Below are 17,085 nucleotides of genomic sequence, written 5' to 3'. Positions count from 1 at the left end.
TCTTAGTATGTTTAGATGTTTCCTGAACTAAATCACGACTTTGTTTTGGCAAAACTTTATATTAAATCATCATTATTAAAATTTTGGACTGATACAAGATTAGAATGATCTTTATTTGATTCACTATAAAAAGGCGACTCTGGATATCCTGAGTATGGAAATAATTGTTGTACAGTATACCCAATTCAGCTTTTATTTTTTATTCTATTTGATGGACATTATAATATCGATTATGTGAAATATGTTGCAAGAGCTAGAGCCTTAGCACTAAAAATTGCAGTTTCTAAACATGTGAATGATCTACTCTCCAAAAATGTAAAACAACAAATACCAATGTTTTCATAAATATACTTTATAAACCAATGAAAATAAAATAATTTGATGTTTTTCTAAGTACAAGACCTCCTTTTCAAAATTTACTTTAAGCTGCCCAGCCATGTTTCTACAGTAGCTTAAAAAGGGACAACGTTGTATACATGACAACAACAATCGGATTCAATGAGATCAGTGATATCCATGTAAACAGGTTGTTTTCTTGTTGATTTGCTTCAATAAACATAAAAAAAACATTAACGTTTTCACAGATTGTTCTTTTGTAAACAGGGCCAAAATATGGTCACAGTTTCTTCCACATCTGAAAACAGAGGGCAAAGTGAAGAGTGTCAGGTTAGGGATGCCCTACTCTGATCTCTAGTATTTGACAGACTGGAGTCAGGGTCACTGAATACAGATCTTGAACTTTATTGTTGTATGTCAGCCTGAACAGGATTCAGTAGTTTGCATGTGGCTAGTTAAGTTTTCAATAGAGTTTTCAATACTATAGACAGTTCATCATTTATTTATTATGTGTTTATGTAACTGACAGTATACTGTAGATGTGCAATACGTTTAAATGTTATCTTCGCCTAAGAAGAAAAAAAACCCAACATAATTATCAATAAATAATCGGAGAAATAGTATCACTGAGGTAAGCAAAACACCAACATATTCCAGTGCAGCAGGTATATATATATTATTCACATTGTAAAATAATAAATAAAAAAAGGAAAAAAAGAGACTGATCACACTGAGATTTGTAACGGTAAATAACGCCATCTTTAATTTCTCGGCTCAGTTACAGAGACAAATACTCTTATTTAGGATATCCCTGGTTCACTTAAGTGTAAACTACCATGTTGCCAGTAGATGCCACTCCATCTTCCACACTGGGCCTTTTGCTGATAATCACTCTAAGGCTCTTTTCACACAATGGTTCTGTGATATGGTCACAAAGACGAGCCCTTATTTACACAGCCTTTGGTTGTCCACACAAACACCTCGAGCTGGACATGTCCCCCAACGACGTGCCTACAAACATCAACCTGGCATCACAGAACCTTTGGTTAGAGTGGAACATTGCAGGTTCTACCCTCTAATTCACCCATACTCACTAACTCAACTCTGTGACTACATCCGCCTCAGGCTCAAAAGCATATCACGGGTGGGGTGACTTCAACATCTTGTGCCGCCTCCGCCACTGCACCCACTACGCCGAGGCCGGGACAAGGCGTCTCAGGCCCAGCTTTAAAGTGTTGTGTGAAAACACTTTTAGTTTCAGATTACTGGTATTTTTGCTTTTTACTGTAATCTTTTCTACTTCAAATGCTACAAATTGCTTTCTTGCTATTAAGCTCTCGTTTTCTATTTGACATGAAAGGATGGTAATATCCACAGATATGAAATACCACAGGTTAAATTATAAAATTTAAACATTGATACTATAACACTATTGGCGAGAAAGACAGCACACAGAGAAGCAGACAGTGACAAAAGTATAACATTTATCATTTAATTCAGCTGCTATTACCTGGGAAAATGACAACGACAGCAGCAAGTTTTAAAAAATGCTCAGATACCATCTCTGTCTTATTTAGGTAAACACTGGTCTGAAATATAAGAAGCATTGAGTGCAACAGTTTCTCATGAGAATTTCATCAATTACTTTTATATGATAACTATGGAAAAATATATGTCACCGAATCCACCAGCCTACACACACACACACACACTCACACACTTCAGTGACTCAGGAAACAGGTCATGTTTTTCCTTACAAAACTAGGAGGTCCTTTGAGCAGCAGTAGAGGGACTTCCTTTGCCAAAGGGCCAAATTCCACATGGTCCATGACCATTAACCCACCCAGGCTGACTCAGACCCCCCCACACCCCCAACTTCACAACCACCCTATACTCAGCACGGCGAAAACCCCAACTTCACAACCAGCTGTCAGGTCTTTTCCTCCGGCAAGAGACTTCGAGAAACATTTGAACAGTTTGTTGGTTCTCTTCCTGCTAACAGCATCTGAATCTTTCTTACTTGTACGGAACAAAATAACCCCACCAGCTGTGAGGAATATATATCCCTAATAACGCATTTAAGCAACTAATAGTATATTCTGTTTCTATGCATTTGCTTTCCAAATTGAGTCTATTGCAAAACTCAAACTGTTTAATAATGCCTTCAAAGAACCTGACAAGTTGTGTTAAACTCATTAACACAACTTAAAAGAAAAAAGCTCTACAATTATTGCGGGGCACTTTTAATTTTAAGCATCCAATATTTTAACACTCCTAAAGGATTCCTAAAGTTTTATTGCTGGTTAAATGTTCTCATATAAGCCAGATTGTTTGTTGTGCTCAATAAAAAAGCAGATATTAAGAGTGACCTTCTGCCTACCAGCACTAGAATTTCTGCAATGGTTACGGCATTTATGAAGCAACAGCGTGTGGTGGTTTAATACAAGTGAGAAAATTACAGTGCTATTTTAGTGTTATCACATTAGTATGTTAGACGGAGCGAACGCTCTTGTGAAAAGTGTTTTCTATGCAGCGTTGCATGTTCCCCTGCTTCAGGTCAGTAGGCTACGGCACAGTCATAGCAATCCCTTTCTCACTTGGTATGCACTTAATGAGCTTTTTGAACTCTTATTAGACGCAACTCCCCCACCGAATCACACACACTCATGAGCTTTTCACCCCCACCCTGAAACGTGTGCCTGCCCACTATTGTCTGACGGTGTGGAGACATGCAGCTGCCTGCCGTCTAGTCTTCTGCAAGCCAGAAACAGCATCAGTAACACGCTGACGCGCCGAGGGGGGTGGACGCGCGTGGCAAAGGCCAGCGTTTGTCATCTCTTTCATGCAGAGAGTGTGTGTGGGCTGGTAAAGAAGTCCACTCCTAAGTGACTATTATGAAAGCCGGGAAGGTCAAAGCGAGGCAGGCTGTGTCTGGAGTGTACTGGAATGCAAGCAGGGATGGAAGGAGATAAACTGTTTACGTGCCTTTTATGTTCGACATAGTGAGTTTTTGGAGTGGGCTGCTGTAAAACTGATGAAGTCATTGTCTTTAAAAGAAGCGGGTGCCAGTTGAGTTCCCTCAGTAAGTTTAAACGCCGTTAGGAACCGCTTCAGCTGGGATTGGTTTGAAATGAGGTTAACCTGCTGCTGCCGAGAGTCTGCATCTGAACACAAAAGTTAATCATCACTCAATAGACACTTTGTGTAGGAATTTCAGAGTCACTCAACCCAAACAGATTTGCTCAGTTGAGTTCCTGGTAGCCACAAATGGTTTGGCCCCCACACGATGGCCCAAATCCAGCAGCCAGGGGCAGAGGAAATATCTCAGTCTGCCTAAGATGGGTATGAAACATGCCGCTTCCACTCCTGAACCCTCTGAAGAAGTCCCCCCACATTCAGGTCACCTCACATGGTCAGGTGCCGGGCCAGGTGAAGCTAAAAATCCTCCAAACTTGACCAAATCTGGCAAACTCTGCTGGACCAGGACAGGGAAATGATGCCAGACCACTGGGAAAGTTTCACATGGCTCTTAAAATGAATCTACAAGCACTTTGTGTCCTTTACAAAGTTACCCTACTTCTGATTATTATCGTCTTTGAAACTTGTTTCTTTCTCTTCTAGTGTTTTCATGCTTCTCTGAGTTGTTGCAGCAACTTAGTCTGAAAACCTCCTCCGGTTCTCTTCTTTCTCTTTTGACTACTAGCGGCTGTAGAGATTATAAAGTGGAAGTGGTCCGTCTTCCCAGCGTTCAGTTCTCCCCACGTTGCTCTAAAATCGGTGAACAGTTTTAGGCCTCAGCAAAGTACTGAAAAAGAACAGACCCGGTCTTTTCTTTTTTTATATAACGGGGTTCCCGTTTCTCCGGCCTTCCTCCCCGTTATGTTTCTGGCCGTGTTTTCGGATAAGCAGCAGGCAAAAATCAAAGCAAAGGGAGAGAAGCGCTGACGCCACTGACCTGAATAAACTGGATAGTCAAGGCTGATTTTCCGACCCCTCCGCCTCCGACCACAACCAGACGGTACTTCTCCTGCACCGAGCCGTCCTTCCAGCCAGCCATCGAGGACACTTCGCGCCGCCGCTGCCGGAACACCAGTGAGCTGCAAACACCCACTTTCACCCCCCCTAGTTGGTGTAAAAAAAAAAAAACTGAAGAAGAGGCCCTGCGGTGGAGTAACACCGGAACGCAAGAAGCAGAGGAGCCCGGTTTGTGTGCCGAAACGAGCCGTCAGTGTTCCGGTTCCCGTGTGGAGCTCGGGTGGACGGCGCGGGAGGATGCGGGCAGACTACGGCCGCCGGTCCGTGAACGCCTCACGGTGCTCCAGCCTCGGTAACACTGCGCCGCTCAAGATGTGGATCCGACAGTGCGAGGAATCAGCCAGGCCACTACTTACGTCTGGCGCTAGGGGCCCTTCTACAGGCTGTTTTAGTCTAACCCCCCTCCTCCACTCAACTCCCACCAACAGACACACACACACACACACACACACACACCTCTACAACCCTAACATCGTCCCCCCTGCAGCTACATTCCTCTCCTCACTCATGTGTTCGTCTTCATAACAGCAAAACTCCTTTTTGTTAAATCCTTTTTTTTTCTGAGTCTGATAATCCCTAATTTTACAACATCATATGATTTATAGAAACACATTGTTTCCATTGCCCTAACACACTGATTAGAATATAAACATACCCATATTATTGGCAACTATTAAAAACAAACAAACCTTTCTGCTTCTCAAGTAAAAGTCATTCTTTTCAGTCCTTTCATTTTTGTATAAATGCTAAAAAGAGTAAACTTTGCATTTAATAATTTAAGAATTCCACCCACTGTTGCACTTAAACCTCATCTGTTAAGAGAGCAAATCAACCTGTGATAAAATCACAAATAGTTAAATTAAATAAAGCAACATGTTGAGTCAGACTTGTATAAATTTATAATCACTGCAACTTACGTTTTCAGGAAGACTTTAATTATCGTGACTTACTTCCAAATTCTGATCATTATTCACAAAATAAATTATTTAGCACTTTGTTTTAAAGTACCATAGACTTCAAAATGTGTATTATTACAAACAGTTACTGTAATATGCGAAGCTATATCTCTTTACAAACGTCAACATAAAATGTGAATGACTGAGGTTTCATATGTAATGAAGCCATTTCTTATCTGATGCTACAGAAGTTGGTTAAGTCTGTAAAACCATTGCTTGTGTGTCATCATGTGGCATGTTTTAATAAATCATGTGGTAAAGGTGTTTACTTATGCTGAACAGCGCCACCCAGTGTTGAAAAGGTCTCAAATGATCTTCAGTTGAAATAATGTATAAAACAGTTTGACATTTAACTAATTTATTGCCATGTGCTGTAAGAGATGGAGACAATTAAAGTCATCTGTTGTGCTTTTAAATAACTATAAACAAGCTAGTTAACCATTCAGAAAGCAGTGGAAAATAATTTCACTGAAAAAGTAGTGCATTCAAACAGTTTTAGTACAAACCACAATAAAGTCACAATAACTTTCCTGTTTAAAAGATGGTAGAAATCCTTGCACAAAGATGAGAGATCAAATACTACACTAAACATTTAAAGGACCAGTCGTTTCACACAGTAGATGGACTTCTGCAGAGCTGCCAGATGACCCACTGTTTATTTTCACAGCTCAAATTCTGACCTCAAAGCAACCTTGCCGCCCTTATCTAACCCCCCCGCCCCCAGAGGGCCAGATTCTCCAGATATTGTAAATGTATGACCAAGGTTGTGACCCTTTAGACTGGCCAATTCCCAGAAATGTCTCTTTGCTCATAAATTATAAACAGGAGGGCAAATGGAACATTCACACCTGCGTTGTCTCCATCTCGTTATCAGAGCAAACTTACAGATCGCTGAAGTTATAAACCAAAATAGATTGTCTTATAGGTTAAAATATATTAGATCTATGCCTTGGATAAATGAGGTTTTGTTCAGTTTGGGGGGTACTGACAGAACAAATTCCAGTCTGTTTCATGCTGTGCGAGATATCACAAGAGGAATGTGGGGAATTTTAATTAGTACCTACAGATACAAAGCTCTGACGCAGAGTCCCTCTGCTTGGAGGGCACAGCCACCTTTAGGCAACAGTAACAAATTCTTTGAAACTTTTTACATGTTTGCTAAATAAAAAGACAGATTCCATTTTAATATGTGTGTTTATTGAAAATTAAGATAGACAGAGAAAGAAGACTGCAGAAATGTAGCGTTTACAATAAGGAGATGTACAAAACAGCCACACTAACACATAGGAAACAACATGTAAGCAACAAAAGTACTTGACTGTATCAACTGTTTTTGTGATTTAAAAAAAAAAAAAGAAGGTTGTTGGATAGGTGATACAACAGACCAGCAGCTGGTTCAGATATTTGCTTTCTTCTGGGAGAGGTTGATCTTGTCACCCAGACTCAGGGCCATTCCCTGTAGAAGGAAAGAGGATTTATTACAACACCTGCCACATATTACCGAATCAGATATTAAACAATGACACCATCAGGTGCTACAGTGAATCTTATGGCTTACATCAGATTTTCACTTTTCTCTGCGAGTTATTAGATTAATCCTCCGAGCACATAAAAGATAAATGCCCTGCACTATTTACATTTAGGGCAAATAAATTCAGGCCAGCCTTTAGTTCTCAGATTATTAAGAACTCAGAGAGCAGCAGCTGTGACCCACCTGACTTTTGGCTCTGATGCGTATGTGTCCGCTGACAGGTGCCTCGGGCCCCAGGTGGATAGGCTTCTCGATGCTGACATTAGCCAGGGCGTCTTCTCCAAAGATAGAACGAGCATAAAGGTTGGCAGCCATGAAGCCACAGAAGCCAGAGAGTGCCTGGTTTTTAAGACAAAAAGGAAGAGACTTGTTTTGTACTTCTTCTGTTTTGTCCAAGAGAAATAACCTAAATTAAAGAAAGACACAAATAACTTTTCAATGTGCACAAGTAAGAATAAAAGAAACACATCACACTAACCTTTTCAGGAGTCAAACACTTCATGTTAGTGGATTTAAGGATGTGCTGGAGGTATTCATTCAGGTCAACGATGTTGGTGTTCACCGTCACCTACAATAAAGAAGAACAGATGAAAATAACTTCAATTAGTGGCTTTTTTTATTAGCAGAAAGCTGAATAAATCTAGTTTTAATAATCAGGAAGCCAAAGTTTACCTTGTTTTCCCACTCAAACTCTGCCCACATCTGTCTGAATTCTGCATCTGTGCAGGAGGCTGGCTGGATGTAGTCCATGATGTCAATGTGGATGTCGCTGAGGACAACGCAGTTCCTGTCGCTAGCAGCTCCAGACACATCATAGACTGGGAGGAAGGAACCAAACGGATTATTTAAAAAGACAAAAAATGATCTGAATTCATTTTAATGGACAACAGAAACTAATCTCTTACCAATGTTGCCAAATATTATGCCATTTTCAGTAGAAGCCACTTTGACATTAGCCTTGATGTTAGCAAAGTCATGAGGGGCCAGAGTTAGAGGTGAAGGCTTTTCAACTAATTTGAGATCCCCTGCAGAGAGGAAACGCTCAGTTTAATGCAAAGAAGGAACACAAATGTTCAGGAACTGTCTGAAACCAAATTCACACTCAGTGAGGTGGAAAATAAACAGCACCAACCTAAGGTGGCCAGCTCAAGGGTGCAGTTTTGAAGAGTATCACTTGTCTGGTTGACCACCAGCACATCCAGCACAATGTCGTACTGGTTGACATGAACGTAGGCTTCAGCGTACACTGGGTCTGAGAAGCCTGTCAGCTGGGTCACCTGGTTTCACAACAGAGCATTTTATTTGTCATCTGTAATGCAACTGAATACAACAGCAAAACATTTGTATAACAAGACCATAAGCAGCAAAGAATAATGAAAAATGACTACACAAGAAATATATTACAATTCAAAACTCTGAAAATTTTAAACCGATATGCATCTTATCCATCCTACTGTGGAGAAACAACAGTGCCCTCTGTGGTAAATGATCGAACAGGCAAGATTTATTTCTTCATCAAAGCGTAAATAATCATCAAGCGTATACCAACATGTCTCCCACATCAGGCTGTTGTGCAGAGTTCATGGTGTACCTTGTTGAGTTTTGATGCAAGAGGGTCAGCAGCCTCCTTCCTCTGAGTGTTGCCCATAGCAGCCAGCAGGCTCAGCTGAAACTGGTCCTCCTTGGAGGTCATCTCATTTTTGGCTGTGAGCTGCATGAAGGAGATCGGGTCGTCCGCTTGCACCGTCACGTTACGTTTCTCCGATTCTTTCTGTGGTTAGAATGACAAACACATGAGTCCAGTCTTTTTTTACCTCATCAGTTAAGCTCTGAAATCCTTTGTGGAATAAGAGTCACAATTAATGGCTAAAAGTATGTCTAACATTTGAAACAACGCTGCATAGATTTGAACAATATTAGCTGAAATATTATTACTTCTCAGTTTAATGAAATCCAGAACAGCATTCACCATAAAAGTTGAGCAACATCTGGGTTTTTTGTTGTAAAAAGCTAACTGAGATTGATTTTTTATTGGCCAAAACTGAAAAAGTTTAGAGTGCAGGGTGGTATATAGTGTCTTATTTGTTTTTTTTTCTCCCAAATGATAAAGATAAATGTATTAAAATGTAAAATAAAGCTGATTGACTCAAAGGTTTAACACTTTTGTGTCAGCACTGATTCAGGTTTATCTATGTAGATTTTGCATATATCTACTAAGTAAATGTTTAAAAGTTATTAAAAGAAAAACATTACTGTACATCAGCCACAATGACAAGCCTGTTTGTCATTTAATTTGTCATTTCCACTTTCTACAAATAATCTGGGGCCACTTCCTTTAAATATTTGGGAGATGCTGTTATCTTGACAAGCCAACCAAATATAATAATATAACAAAACAAAAGTGTGTTTGTTTATAAACAAGTGTCACGTGTACAGCCAGAACTGTTTATCTGCAATAACAATCATTAAGAGTTGAATTTGCTCACTTCCTGCACTGTGATGATGCTTCAGCTATGTTTAGGAGGTTAAACACTGAGTCAGCTGTCATTACCTTCTGAGACAGCTTCTCCTCCTCCAGCCTGACAGTCAGCATGTGTGACAGGGATTTGCGGCACTCCTTGTTGAAAATGTCATTCATAAGTGGCGAACACTCTGACAGGACCTTCAGGCATAACGAAATGCGGTCCACGTCATCGTCTGTAATTGGCTTCTTGGGCAGAGAGGACTTGCCCAGGTGCAGCACAGTGACCATTATCAGCATGGCTTCAGCGACGAACGACTGCAGAGGCACAGAGAGAGCAGCGATTAGAGAAACCAAGTGAATGAATGAGCCTTTTAGTGAGGTGGAAACCGAAGAGCTTACATTTTGCTTCTTTTTGTCTTGAACAATTGAAACGTAGCGCAGAGCCACTTTGGTTAGTGTGGTGGCCAACGAAGCTGCAACGTAGAAGTCTCCATCCATCAAAAAGCCTCTTAGTGGAGGCCTAGTAAAACAAACAAAAACATTACAAATAGTCAAGAAAAAACAATGACCTAATAATAAAACTCATCTACATAACGGCATTCTTACCTGTCTTCTTCTTTCTTTGAAGGCCTGGAGGAGCTCAGAGCACTCTGTGTCACATAGGTGCCCATCTCTGTGACTAACTTCTGAGCCGGAGCTGCACTAACTTCATCTTCTGCTTTCAACTCGCCCGTCTCCTTCTTTATCTCGTTATCCACTATCGGGATCTGTTTAAATCACAGAGAGGTGTAGAATAATCATCACAACTCTATGCAGAAACTGACCTGTTCACTTTGGTTGCACTAAAATCTCACAACTACAAACAAACAAAGCATACCTCTCCCAGGGACCTGCGTACTTCTGTCATCACACTCTGGATGTCTTCTTTGGTGCTGCAGTATTCTCCTAAAATCCAAAGTGCTCCTCTGTAAATCCTGAAACAAAGCAGTTGTTACAAAGGTCACAAATAACTACACACAGTTATTATACACATTCATAATGACAAATAAAATGCAAACAGTCAAATAAAAGCCTTAAAATATGCCTCCAAAAAACTTCATAGAGCTAAATTTATTTAAACTGCACACAATAGGGCTCTTATACTGTCCCCCGAGTCCCACTTATTTGTGTCGAGCACTTTCAAGGTGAATTTGGTTTGGTTTTGCAGCACCTTATTGTAGTGATAAGCAACATCCTAAATGAACAGCATTTAAACTTTTTTTTTGGTCGAAAAAAGAAAGAAATTTAAGTGCATTACTCTTTGAGAAGGAAGTTTCTCTGCTTCGTAAGCATTTTTAAATGGCATGTTTATATACATTACATAACACCCCTGCAGTGAATCTTTGTATAAAACCAGACTGGAGCTTTCTGTGCAATATCAATTTTAAGTCCTTTTTACCACTTTATCCAAGATTTTTGCATGTTTCAACCCTTGGGAACATCAAAATTAAATTTGTGATTTTTCAAGGTTTTCAATTACCAATGCAACCCTAAATTTACTGAAATGTACCCGTTTCTCACAGCAGTTAAACAGACAACACATTTTGCTTGAATTAGCAGATCAGTTCCATTTAGCTCACAAAGTTTTCAGTTTCCTATTGGCACTGATTATATAATGGATTATTTATAAAAGGATAAATTTTTTTCTTGTTACACTCAGATGAGAAACAAAAACTAACCAAAGTCATTTGTATAAGACCTATAACTGTGCTTCTAAAGCCTTACTTGACAGTTTTGATGGCGTGAAACACCTCCAGCATCTTCTCGATGATCAGGGGTCTTAAGTTGTCGAACCTCTGAATGGCCTCTCGCACAAACTCCAGCACATCAGCAGCAGCTGCCTCATTAGTGTCACTCAGGAATTCCATCAGCTTTAAAATGACACACACAGAGTTTTAGGAACTGAGAATCTGTTAAACCAAATGTAAAAAGGAAAAAGAATTGGAAGCTTTTTTTTTCTTTTAGAGTGTTCTCCAGTAATAGGAACTCACCACAGGTATGACATTGGCTGCCATGTCGGGGAAGCGCACACTGCAAGAGTGGAGAGTTCGCACCAAGAGCTGCCTGTATTTATCAGTGTCTTCGTGCTCCGTTACATTGTTTGTCTTGATCACCTCTTTCTTCAAAACAATCACCAACTGAAAAACGGACAGATGTCGAGATGTTTGCGGCTTAGTAAAGCTTTACTCTACGTCAGCGCAAGACAGGAAACAAACAGCAAAAATGCAAATGGAGCCGACCTCCTCTACGTTACGAGATGAGACAAGGTCCAGAGACAGCTGCAAGGTCTTCTTTCTGACTTCCAGGTCAGGAGTGCTGAGGACACGCAGGATGTCCATCACAAGGTCCTGAAAAAGACAAAGTTGTGTTGATTAAAAGAAGTTTTAACTCTTGACATACACAAGTTCAAAATCTATTTTGTTTTAGAAAATTACACTTAATGTGCTGTAATATTTTTTGAGATCAAAATGAAATCTCAGATAACTACTATCTAAAAACAAAAATATACATTTTTGTCTTTATTATTTGTGAAATTTAAGGTTTAAAAAAAAAGAAAACAAAAGAGCCATTTTAAACCTACTTGAAGCACACGCTCGTGAGTTGGATGCTCCTTCAGTTCAATCAGACGATCAAGAACAATCAGCTTCACGTTGTTGTCGCTCTCCTTAATGATCAAATCAATGTAGCACTGTGCAGCAGCCTGGAGTCCAGCAGAGCACAGAACTCATTAAAAAGGGGCTGTACTCTAAGGACATTTATGGCTATAGTTTGGTCAAATGCAGAACAATAGTAGAACATTCCGCAGATGATCTCTAGTAAAACAGAAGATGTACCTTGATGGCTGTGGGAGCACTGGAGAGGGTCACAAGAGTACCAGCAGCCTCGTATTTAACAGCTGGGCTCGAGGACTGCAGCAGGTTGTAGATGCAACGGATAAACCGGGCACGTTCAGAAGGGTTAGCATGGCAAACCTAGCAGACAGGAAGAACCCAGATATTTAATCTGGTCTGACTGCATTCTGCTTCGTCTCAAAGCCTGAGTTAGACTAATAAGGGTCTCGACTCCTCACCTTGTAAATCAGCTCAACAATGACCAGCTGCAAGATGTCACCAAAAGTGTGAACTTGGTCAATACATGTGCTGAGGTAATCCAGAGCTCGATCCTAAAGGGAGAGCCAACACAATTTAAATGAAGATTTATGAGGGTGACTTTGAAGATCAGTGGCACACAGCAGTACAAACACTTACAGGAGATAAATGTGCCACAAACCTGATCAGCGTGAATCAGCATCATGAAAGCATTTCTCTTACAGCTGGCATCCTTCTCATTGACAAGAAAGTCATGGATCAACTCTGGAGCGTCGGGGATGAGATGCTCAAAATTCCTGAAAAATTCAGATTGGTCACATATGAGTAGAGCCCAGAGCTTAATTTTACGTGTGATGGAAACATAAAATATTTTAAGGTGGTGGTACCTGTAGATGGTATATATGGCCAGGACGGCATTGCGGCGCACATAGCTGTGACGGTGCTCCAGGCAGGCTCGGATAGCTGGCATGAGCGGCTCAAGCAGCTCAGACTCCTTCAGCTTGCACAGAAAGCGCAGAGTGGAGCCACGGATGAACTCATTGGGATGCTGAAGGTCCTAAAAATGAAATAAAAATTAACTGATTAGTGCAAAATTATTTTTTAATTATAATGAGAATAAAGTTTCAACTATAATAAAATTTTAGCTGTTGAAATACTATTCTTACTAGAAATTATGTGGAATTATAAATCACAAAAACTTGCCATTCATAGCCAGTTAGAGAAAAAGATTTTTTTTCCTTTGTGTGTGCATTTTAACTTACCTTTCTGTAAGCATCGCAGACCAGGATCATCTCTTGAAGCAGCTTGCCATCGGGAGTTGTTTTGGGAACAATTTCCCAGAAAACAAGCAGCAGCTTCTTGATGGTGTGGTCTTGAAGTGGCAGCACAAAGCGAATTATAGTCATCAACAGTCCTGGCAACTTCTCGCCATTCAGGATCATAATTATGACTTTCTTCAGGGCTTCAGTCTTGGCTTTGATTTCTCCCTTCTCTGAAAAAAAAAGATTAATATTAATGTTAAACAATTTTTTTTTATCTTAAGCAGACTTTTCAAAATTGGATTGCTCTAATACCTAGATCTGTTTTTAGGCTGACTTCGGAAGGGGGCTCCGAGTCAGATGTTACATTGATCAGAGTGTAACAAACATTTTCTGCAGCTGTCATTTTTGCTGCTGGGGCTTGTATTGATTTAGAAGAATCTTGATGAAAGTTCCCGTGTAACAATACCTAGAAAAACAGAACAACACAGGGATTAGTAAACAAATGGCAGAGAAAACACATGCACAAAAAAATGAGATATAATTGTTAAGACATCAACAGAGACTCTCCGAGTATATAAGCATAATCTAAATATAGTAAAGAAAATCAATCACAGTTTATGTTTTGTATCAAATGTTATGAATTTGACTTTTTCTAAGTCTGAATTAGTTAAATTAAAAAATTGCAACAATGTCATAGACATAATGCTTTACACTGTAAAGTTTTTTTGTTGTTGCATTTTAATTGAAAAACTGCTGGCTCAATCCCCAACTTTCCCAATTCACAAGTTAGAGTGTAAAAGGCAAGAGACTGACACTGTTTCTCACTTATAAGCTACTTCAGAAATGGGTAACTGTAATACTGAATGTAATGTAAAGTCATTTTTAACTGTGCTGCAGGGTCTTTTGTAGGAACTTTGTGTTACTTTAGATGGCGCTTTTCTACTGAGTAGTAGTGAAGGACTTCCATGAACAGGAAATGTGTTCTAAGATGTACACAATACTGAAGGATACCCACCCAATATTACAATTTGTATTACCGCAAGTTGTTATCTGCTGTGATATGTATGTTTGTATTTAACTGGTAGGGTCTGGTGGCTTTAATCATCTCTTAGTGGCCAACAATAACAAACAAACAAAACTATTTCAGAGTAAATAACTCCTCTTCATCATTATCAACTGGACGTTTACAACTAAAAACATATAAACGGAAAATTAATTTTCACTCCTGTCTGTGTATACAATGACTTATAAGCCATCCAGGACATACACAATGTAAAAGTAAGAATACAAACTGCATTCATGTACAATGTTCTACATAAAGATAATGAGAGCAACTATGAAGCTAGGTTAATACGTTTTGTGCCGCATTGCTTATTTACTCATTAAAATATCTTTTGTTATGACTTTTGCATTATGACTCCAACTGTTTGCGTTTTAAAGAACAGGCTGATATAATAGTTAATAATAAATAACCTAAAGCTTATTGAGCAGCTGAAAGTTGGTGACTATTTTCCTAAATGAAAGAGCTTCTGCCATCGTGTTATTTTAGAGTCTAAACGCGTGTTAATATGTGACACTGAGTTTAGTATCTCCCTGTATTTATCTGATGTTTTAAATACCAAAATATGAGAGCCACTGATTGTCACAATCGAGAAAAGAGCTTTTAATCAGCGGCTAAAGTTACAACAACGGTAACGCGCTGCTAAAAATCACTAAAACTGCAATTGCCTTTGCGTCAAACCTCGTTACCTGGATAATAAATACTAAACAATCTTAAGAAAAAAACACAAACATTGTCTAATAGTCGCCTTTACGGCTAGTTAGAATAAAAGTTCACAGCAAAGTAGCCACCGTAAGCTAAGTAGCCTAGCTTTCGCTCAGGATCATTGAAATGGAGGACAGCAACGTCAGCTAGCAGCTTTATCGGCTAACGATGTCCAAAAAAAGAAAATATCACCAAAGTTGGAGTAAAATTAAGCTGCATAGCCTACCCTACCTTCTGCACTGCTCGTGTCTTCAAAAGTAGCCTTCAATAACCAACAACAGGTATTTACATGTGTAAAAAAAATAGAACGAAGAGCTCCCGATGCTGAAAGTGCACCTCTCGGCTCTCCGCTACTTCCTAATGACGTGGAAGACTACCTTCTGACAGCGCCACATCACTGCTACGATGACCCTGAAGGCTCAAATCGCGCGAATAAAATAAATTAAAACAAAACATGATTTGTCTTAATCTGTCAAAGAAAATGCCATCTATCTAATCACATTTGGGTAGCACTGTGTTAAATTTATTGTAAATTTTCAAAGAAGAAGGCAAAATATTCAAGAAAATATTAAATACATTACTCTTAGTAAATTAAATATTAGTTAAAAAAACAACCTTGTAGCCTTTACTACCAATTACATCTCCAAAGTAAACATTTTACATCTCATAACTGCTTGGTGTATCGTGTCTTTCGATCCCATTCTGTATTGTGAACATCTACAAACAACACGTTCAGGAAGAAATGCATTACTTTACCGCTGTGATAATATACCGAAACAGGTCCATGTGCTGTGCAGCGCCCTCCAGTGGAGGCTAGCCTGAGTGACACAGTGGATGTAGAGAAAACTGAATGAGCCTGAGGTGCAAGCTGAAGGGTTTGCAGGATCCTCCCAGTCCCAAAAATATTGATCTGGGGATCAAACTAAAAGAGCAGTAAGAAAGGGGGTATTTTGAATATATAGGACATTTTGGTTAAGATTTTGAAGAAATGTATCATTGTAAACTGCATGTCTTCTGGAAATCAGGCCTTCATTTGTTCCTGGTATTTTTTTTAAATGACGCTCAAACTTTTGCATGTCCTCGTTAAAGTGTCATTATGGAGTCAAGATTACAAGCTTTAATTTCACTGATTTTTATTTTTTATTTTTGCACACACTAAATGTTATTTCAGAGTGGAGAGTGTTTTAATGACCTTTGATTCACTGACCTTTAAGCAGACATCAGCAGCAGCTGGTGCAGCTAATGACATTAGAGCGGCCTCCGTCTGACCAGTGAACAGCATGCACAATGCTGGGCCAGAAGAAGAGAAATTATGTGCTGTTATTGTTAACTTGAGAAATGACGCATGCTTCTTTCTGCCGTGCCATGTTAAAAATCTGCAAGAAAAAATATTGGATCAGAAATGGTATCACTATACAGTTTGTTTTCTGTTTTTATAATTGATTGAATCACAGTTACATGAAAGTAAATTGAGTCATGAATTGCTGAGAGTCAAGAGCAGTGATTCAGAGTGTGTATTCCACTGGTCGTGACAAATAAAGGTTTGTAGATTAGATTAAAACTTCATGTTGCTTTCACATAATCCTTTAACAATTCTAATGTATGACCAAAGTGCTCTACGGTTTAGCCAACAAAATGTTAAAGTACAAAAATTAAAAGTGCAATAACATATATATAATACAATAAACATGAATAAAGAAAATACAAAATATAATAAAAACAGAATGATACCTAAAATGTGTTAAGCTCTCATACATCAGTAAAAAGGGAGATTATCAATATTTAAGATGAACAATTCTTTCAATGAAAATGAGCCTCAAAACAAAACTTGTTCAAGTTGACAGTAGCATACTATGTATAGTTGTTTTTACTAAGTAAAATAGGTAATTTATAGAGGTTTGTTCAGACAGTCAGCAGCAATATTCCCAGTTTGAATCCCAGCTGGTCTCAGTGTGCAGATGGTCCATCCTGGGATTCCTCCCACACTCCAAAAACAAACAGGTCAGCCATGGCTTAAATAAGTTTGAGGCTGTTCACAAAGTGACACACATTCTGGTAAACAATTCTCAGAAGTGCCTCTCTTCATAAGACTCATTTTAAACATGACCC

At 39.2% G+C, this 17,085-nt stretch overlaps 2 protein-coding genes across 3 annotated transcripts in view; both read right to left on the bottom strand.

The window, feature by feature from the left end:
- The window catches only part of rras2 (RAS related 2), a 28,026-nt gene extending 23,307 nt beyond the window's left edge, over positions 1-4,719 (bottom strand). The window contains 1 exon segment of the mRNA NM_001329380.1: positions 4,292-4,719. Coding sequence (NP_001316309.1) covers positions 4,292-4,393 — 102 coding nt within the window. The 5' untranslated portion in view covers positions 4,394-4,719.
- Positions 4,720-6,502: 1,783 nt separating this feature from the next.
- copb1 (COPI coat complex subunit beta 1) lies at positions 6,503-16,327 on the bottom strand. 2 transcript variants are annotated; one of them, XM_037979691.1, is made up of 22 exons: positions 16,184-16,327; positions 13,524-13,677; positions 13,212-13,441; positions 12,837-13,006; positions 12,632-12,746; positions 12,432-12,524; positions 12,196-12,333; positions 11,943-12,062; positions 11,602-11,709; positions 11,353-11,499; positions 11,087-11,232; positions 10,200-10,296; positions 9,929-10,089; positions 9,722-9,842; positions 9,410-9,637; positions 8,450-8,629; positions 7,991-8,135; positions 7,764-7,883; positions 7,531-7,676; positions 7,337-7,426; positions 7,042-7,197; positions 6,503-6,783 (listed from the first exon to the last, which is right to left on the bottom strand). In XM_037979691.1, the coding sequence occupies exons 1-22, from the start codon at positions 16,256-16,258 to the stop codon at positions 6,724-6,726; spliced, it is 3,000 nt and encodes a 999-aa protein (XP_037835619.1). In that variant the 5' UTR covers positions 16,259-16,327; the 3' UTR covers positions 6,503-6,723. The 2 variants fall into 2 exon arrangements, with proteins under 2 accessions (XP_037835619.1, XP_017297507.1); XM_017442018.3 differs by lacking the exon at positions 16,184-16,327 and adding an exon at positions 15,208-15,348.
- Between the last annotated feature and the right edge of the window lie 758 nt (positions 16,328-17,085).

This window comes from Kryptolebias marmoratus, linkage group LG15, assembly GCF_001649575.2.
Source record: "Kryptolebias marmoratus isolate JLee-2015 linkage group LG15, ASM164957v2, whole genome shotgun sequence".
In the NCBI taxonomy this organism is placed as follows: domain Eukaryota; kingdom Metazoa; phylum Chordata; class Actinopteri; order Cyprinodontiformes; family Rivulidae; genus Kryptolebias; species Kryptolebias marmoratus.
This window is presented reverse-complemented; position numbering and strand designations above follow the sequence as displayed.

Coding starts and splice junctions, on each gene's coding strand:
- copb1 (XM_037979691.1), bottom strand. CDS start 16,258: ATGCTGTTCACTGGTCAGACGGAGGCCGCTCTAATGTCATTAGCTGCA. Junction 10,297..11,086: donor CACGCCATCAAAACTGTCAA/GTAAGGCTTTAG, acceptor GCTTTGTTTCAG/GATTTACAGAGGAGCACTTT. Junction 9,843..9,928: donor TCAAAGAAAGAAGAAGACAG/GTAAGAATGCCG, acceptor TTGTTTTACTAG/GCCTCCACTAAGAGGCTTTT.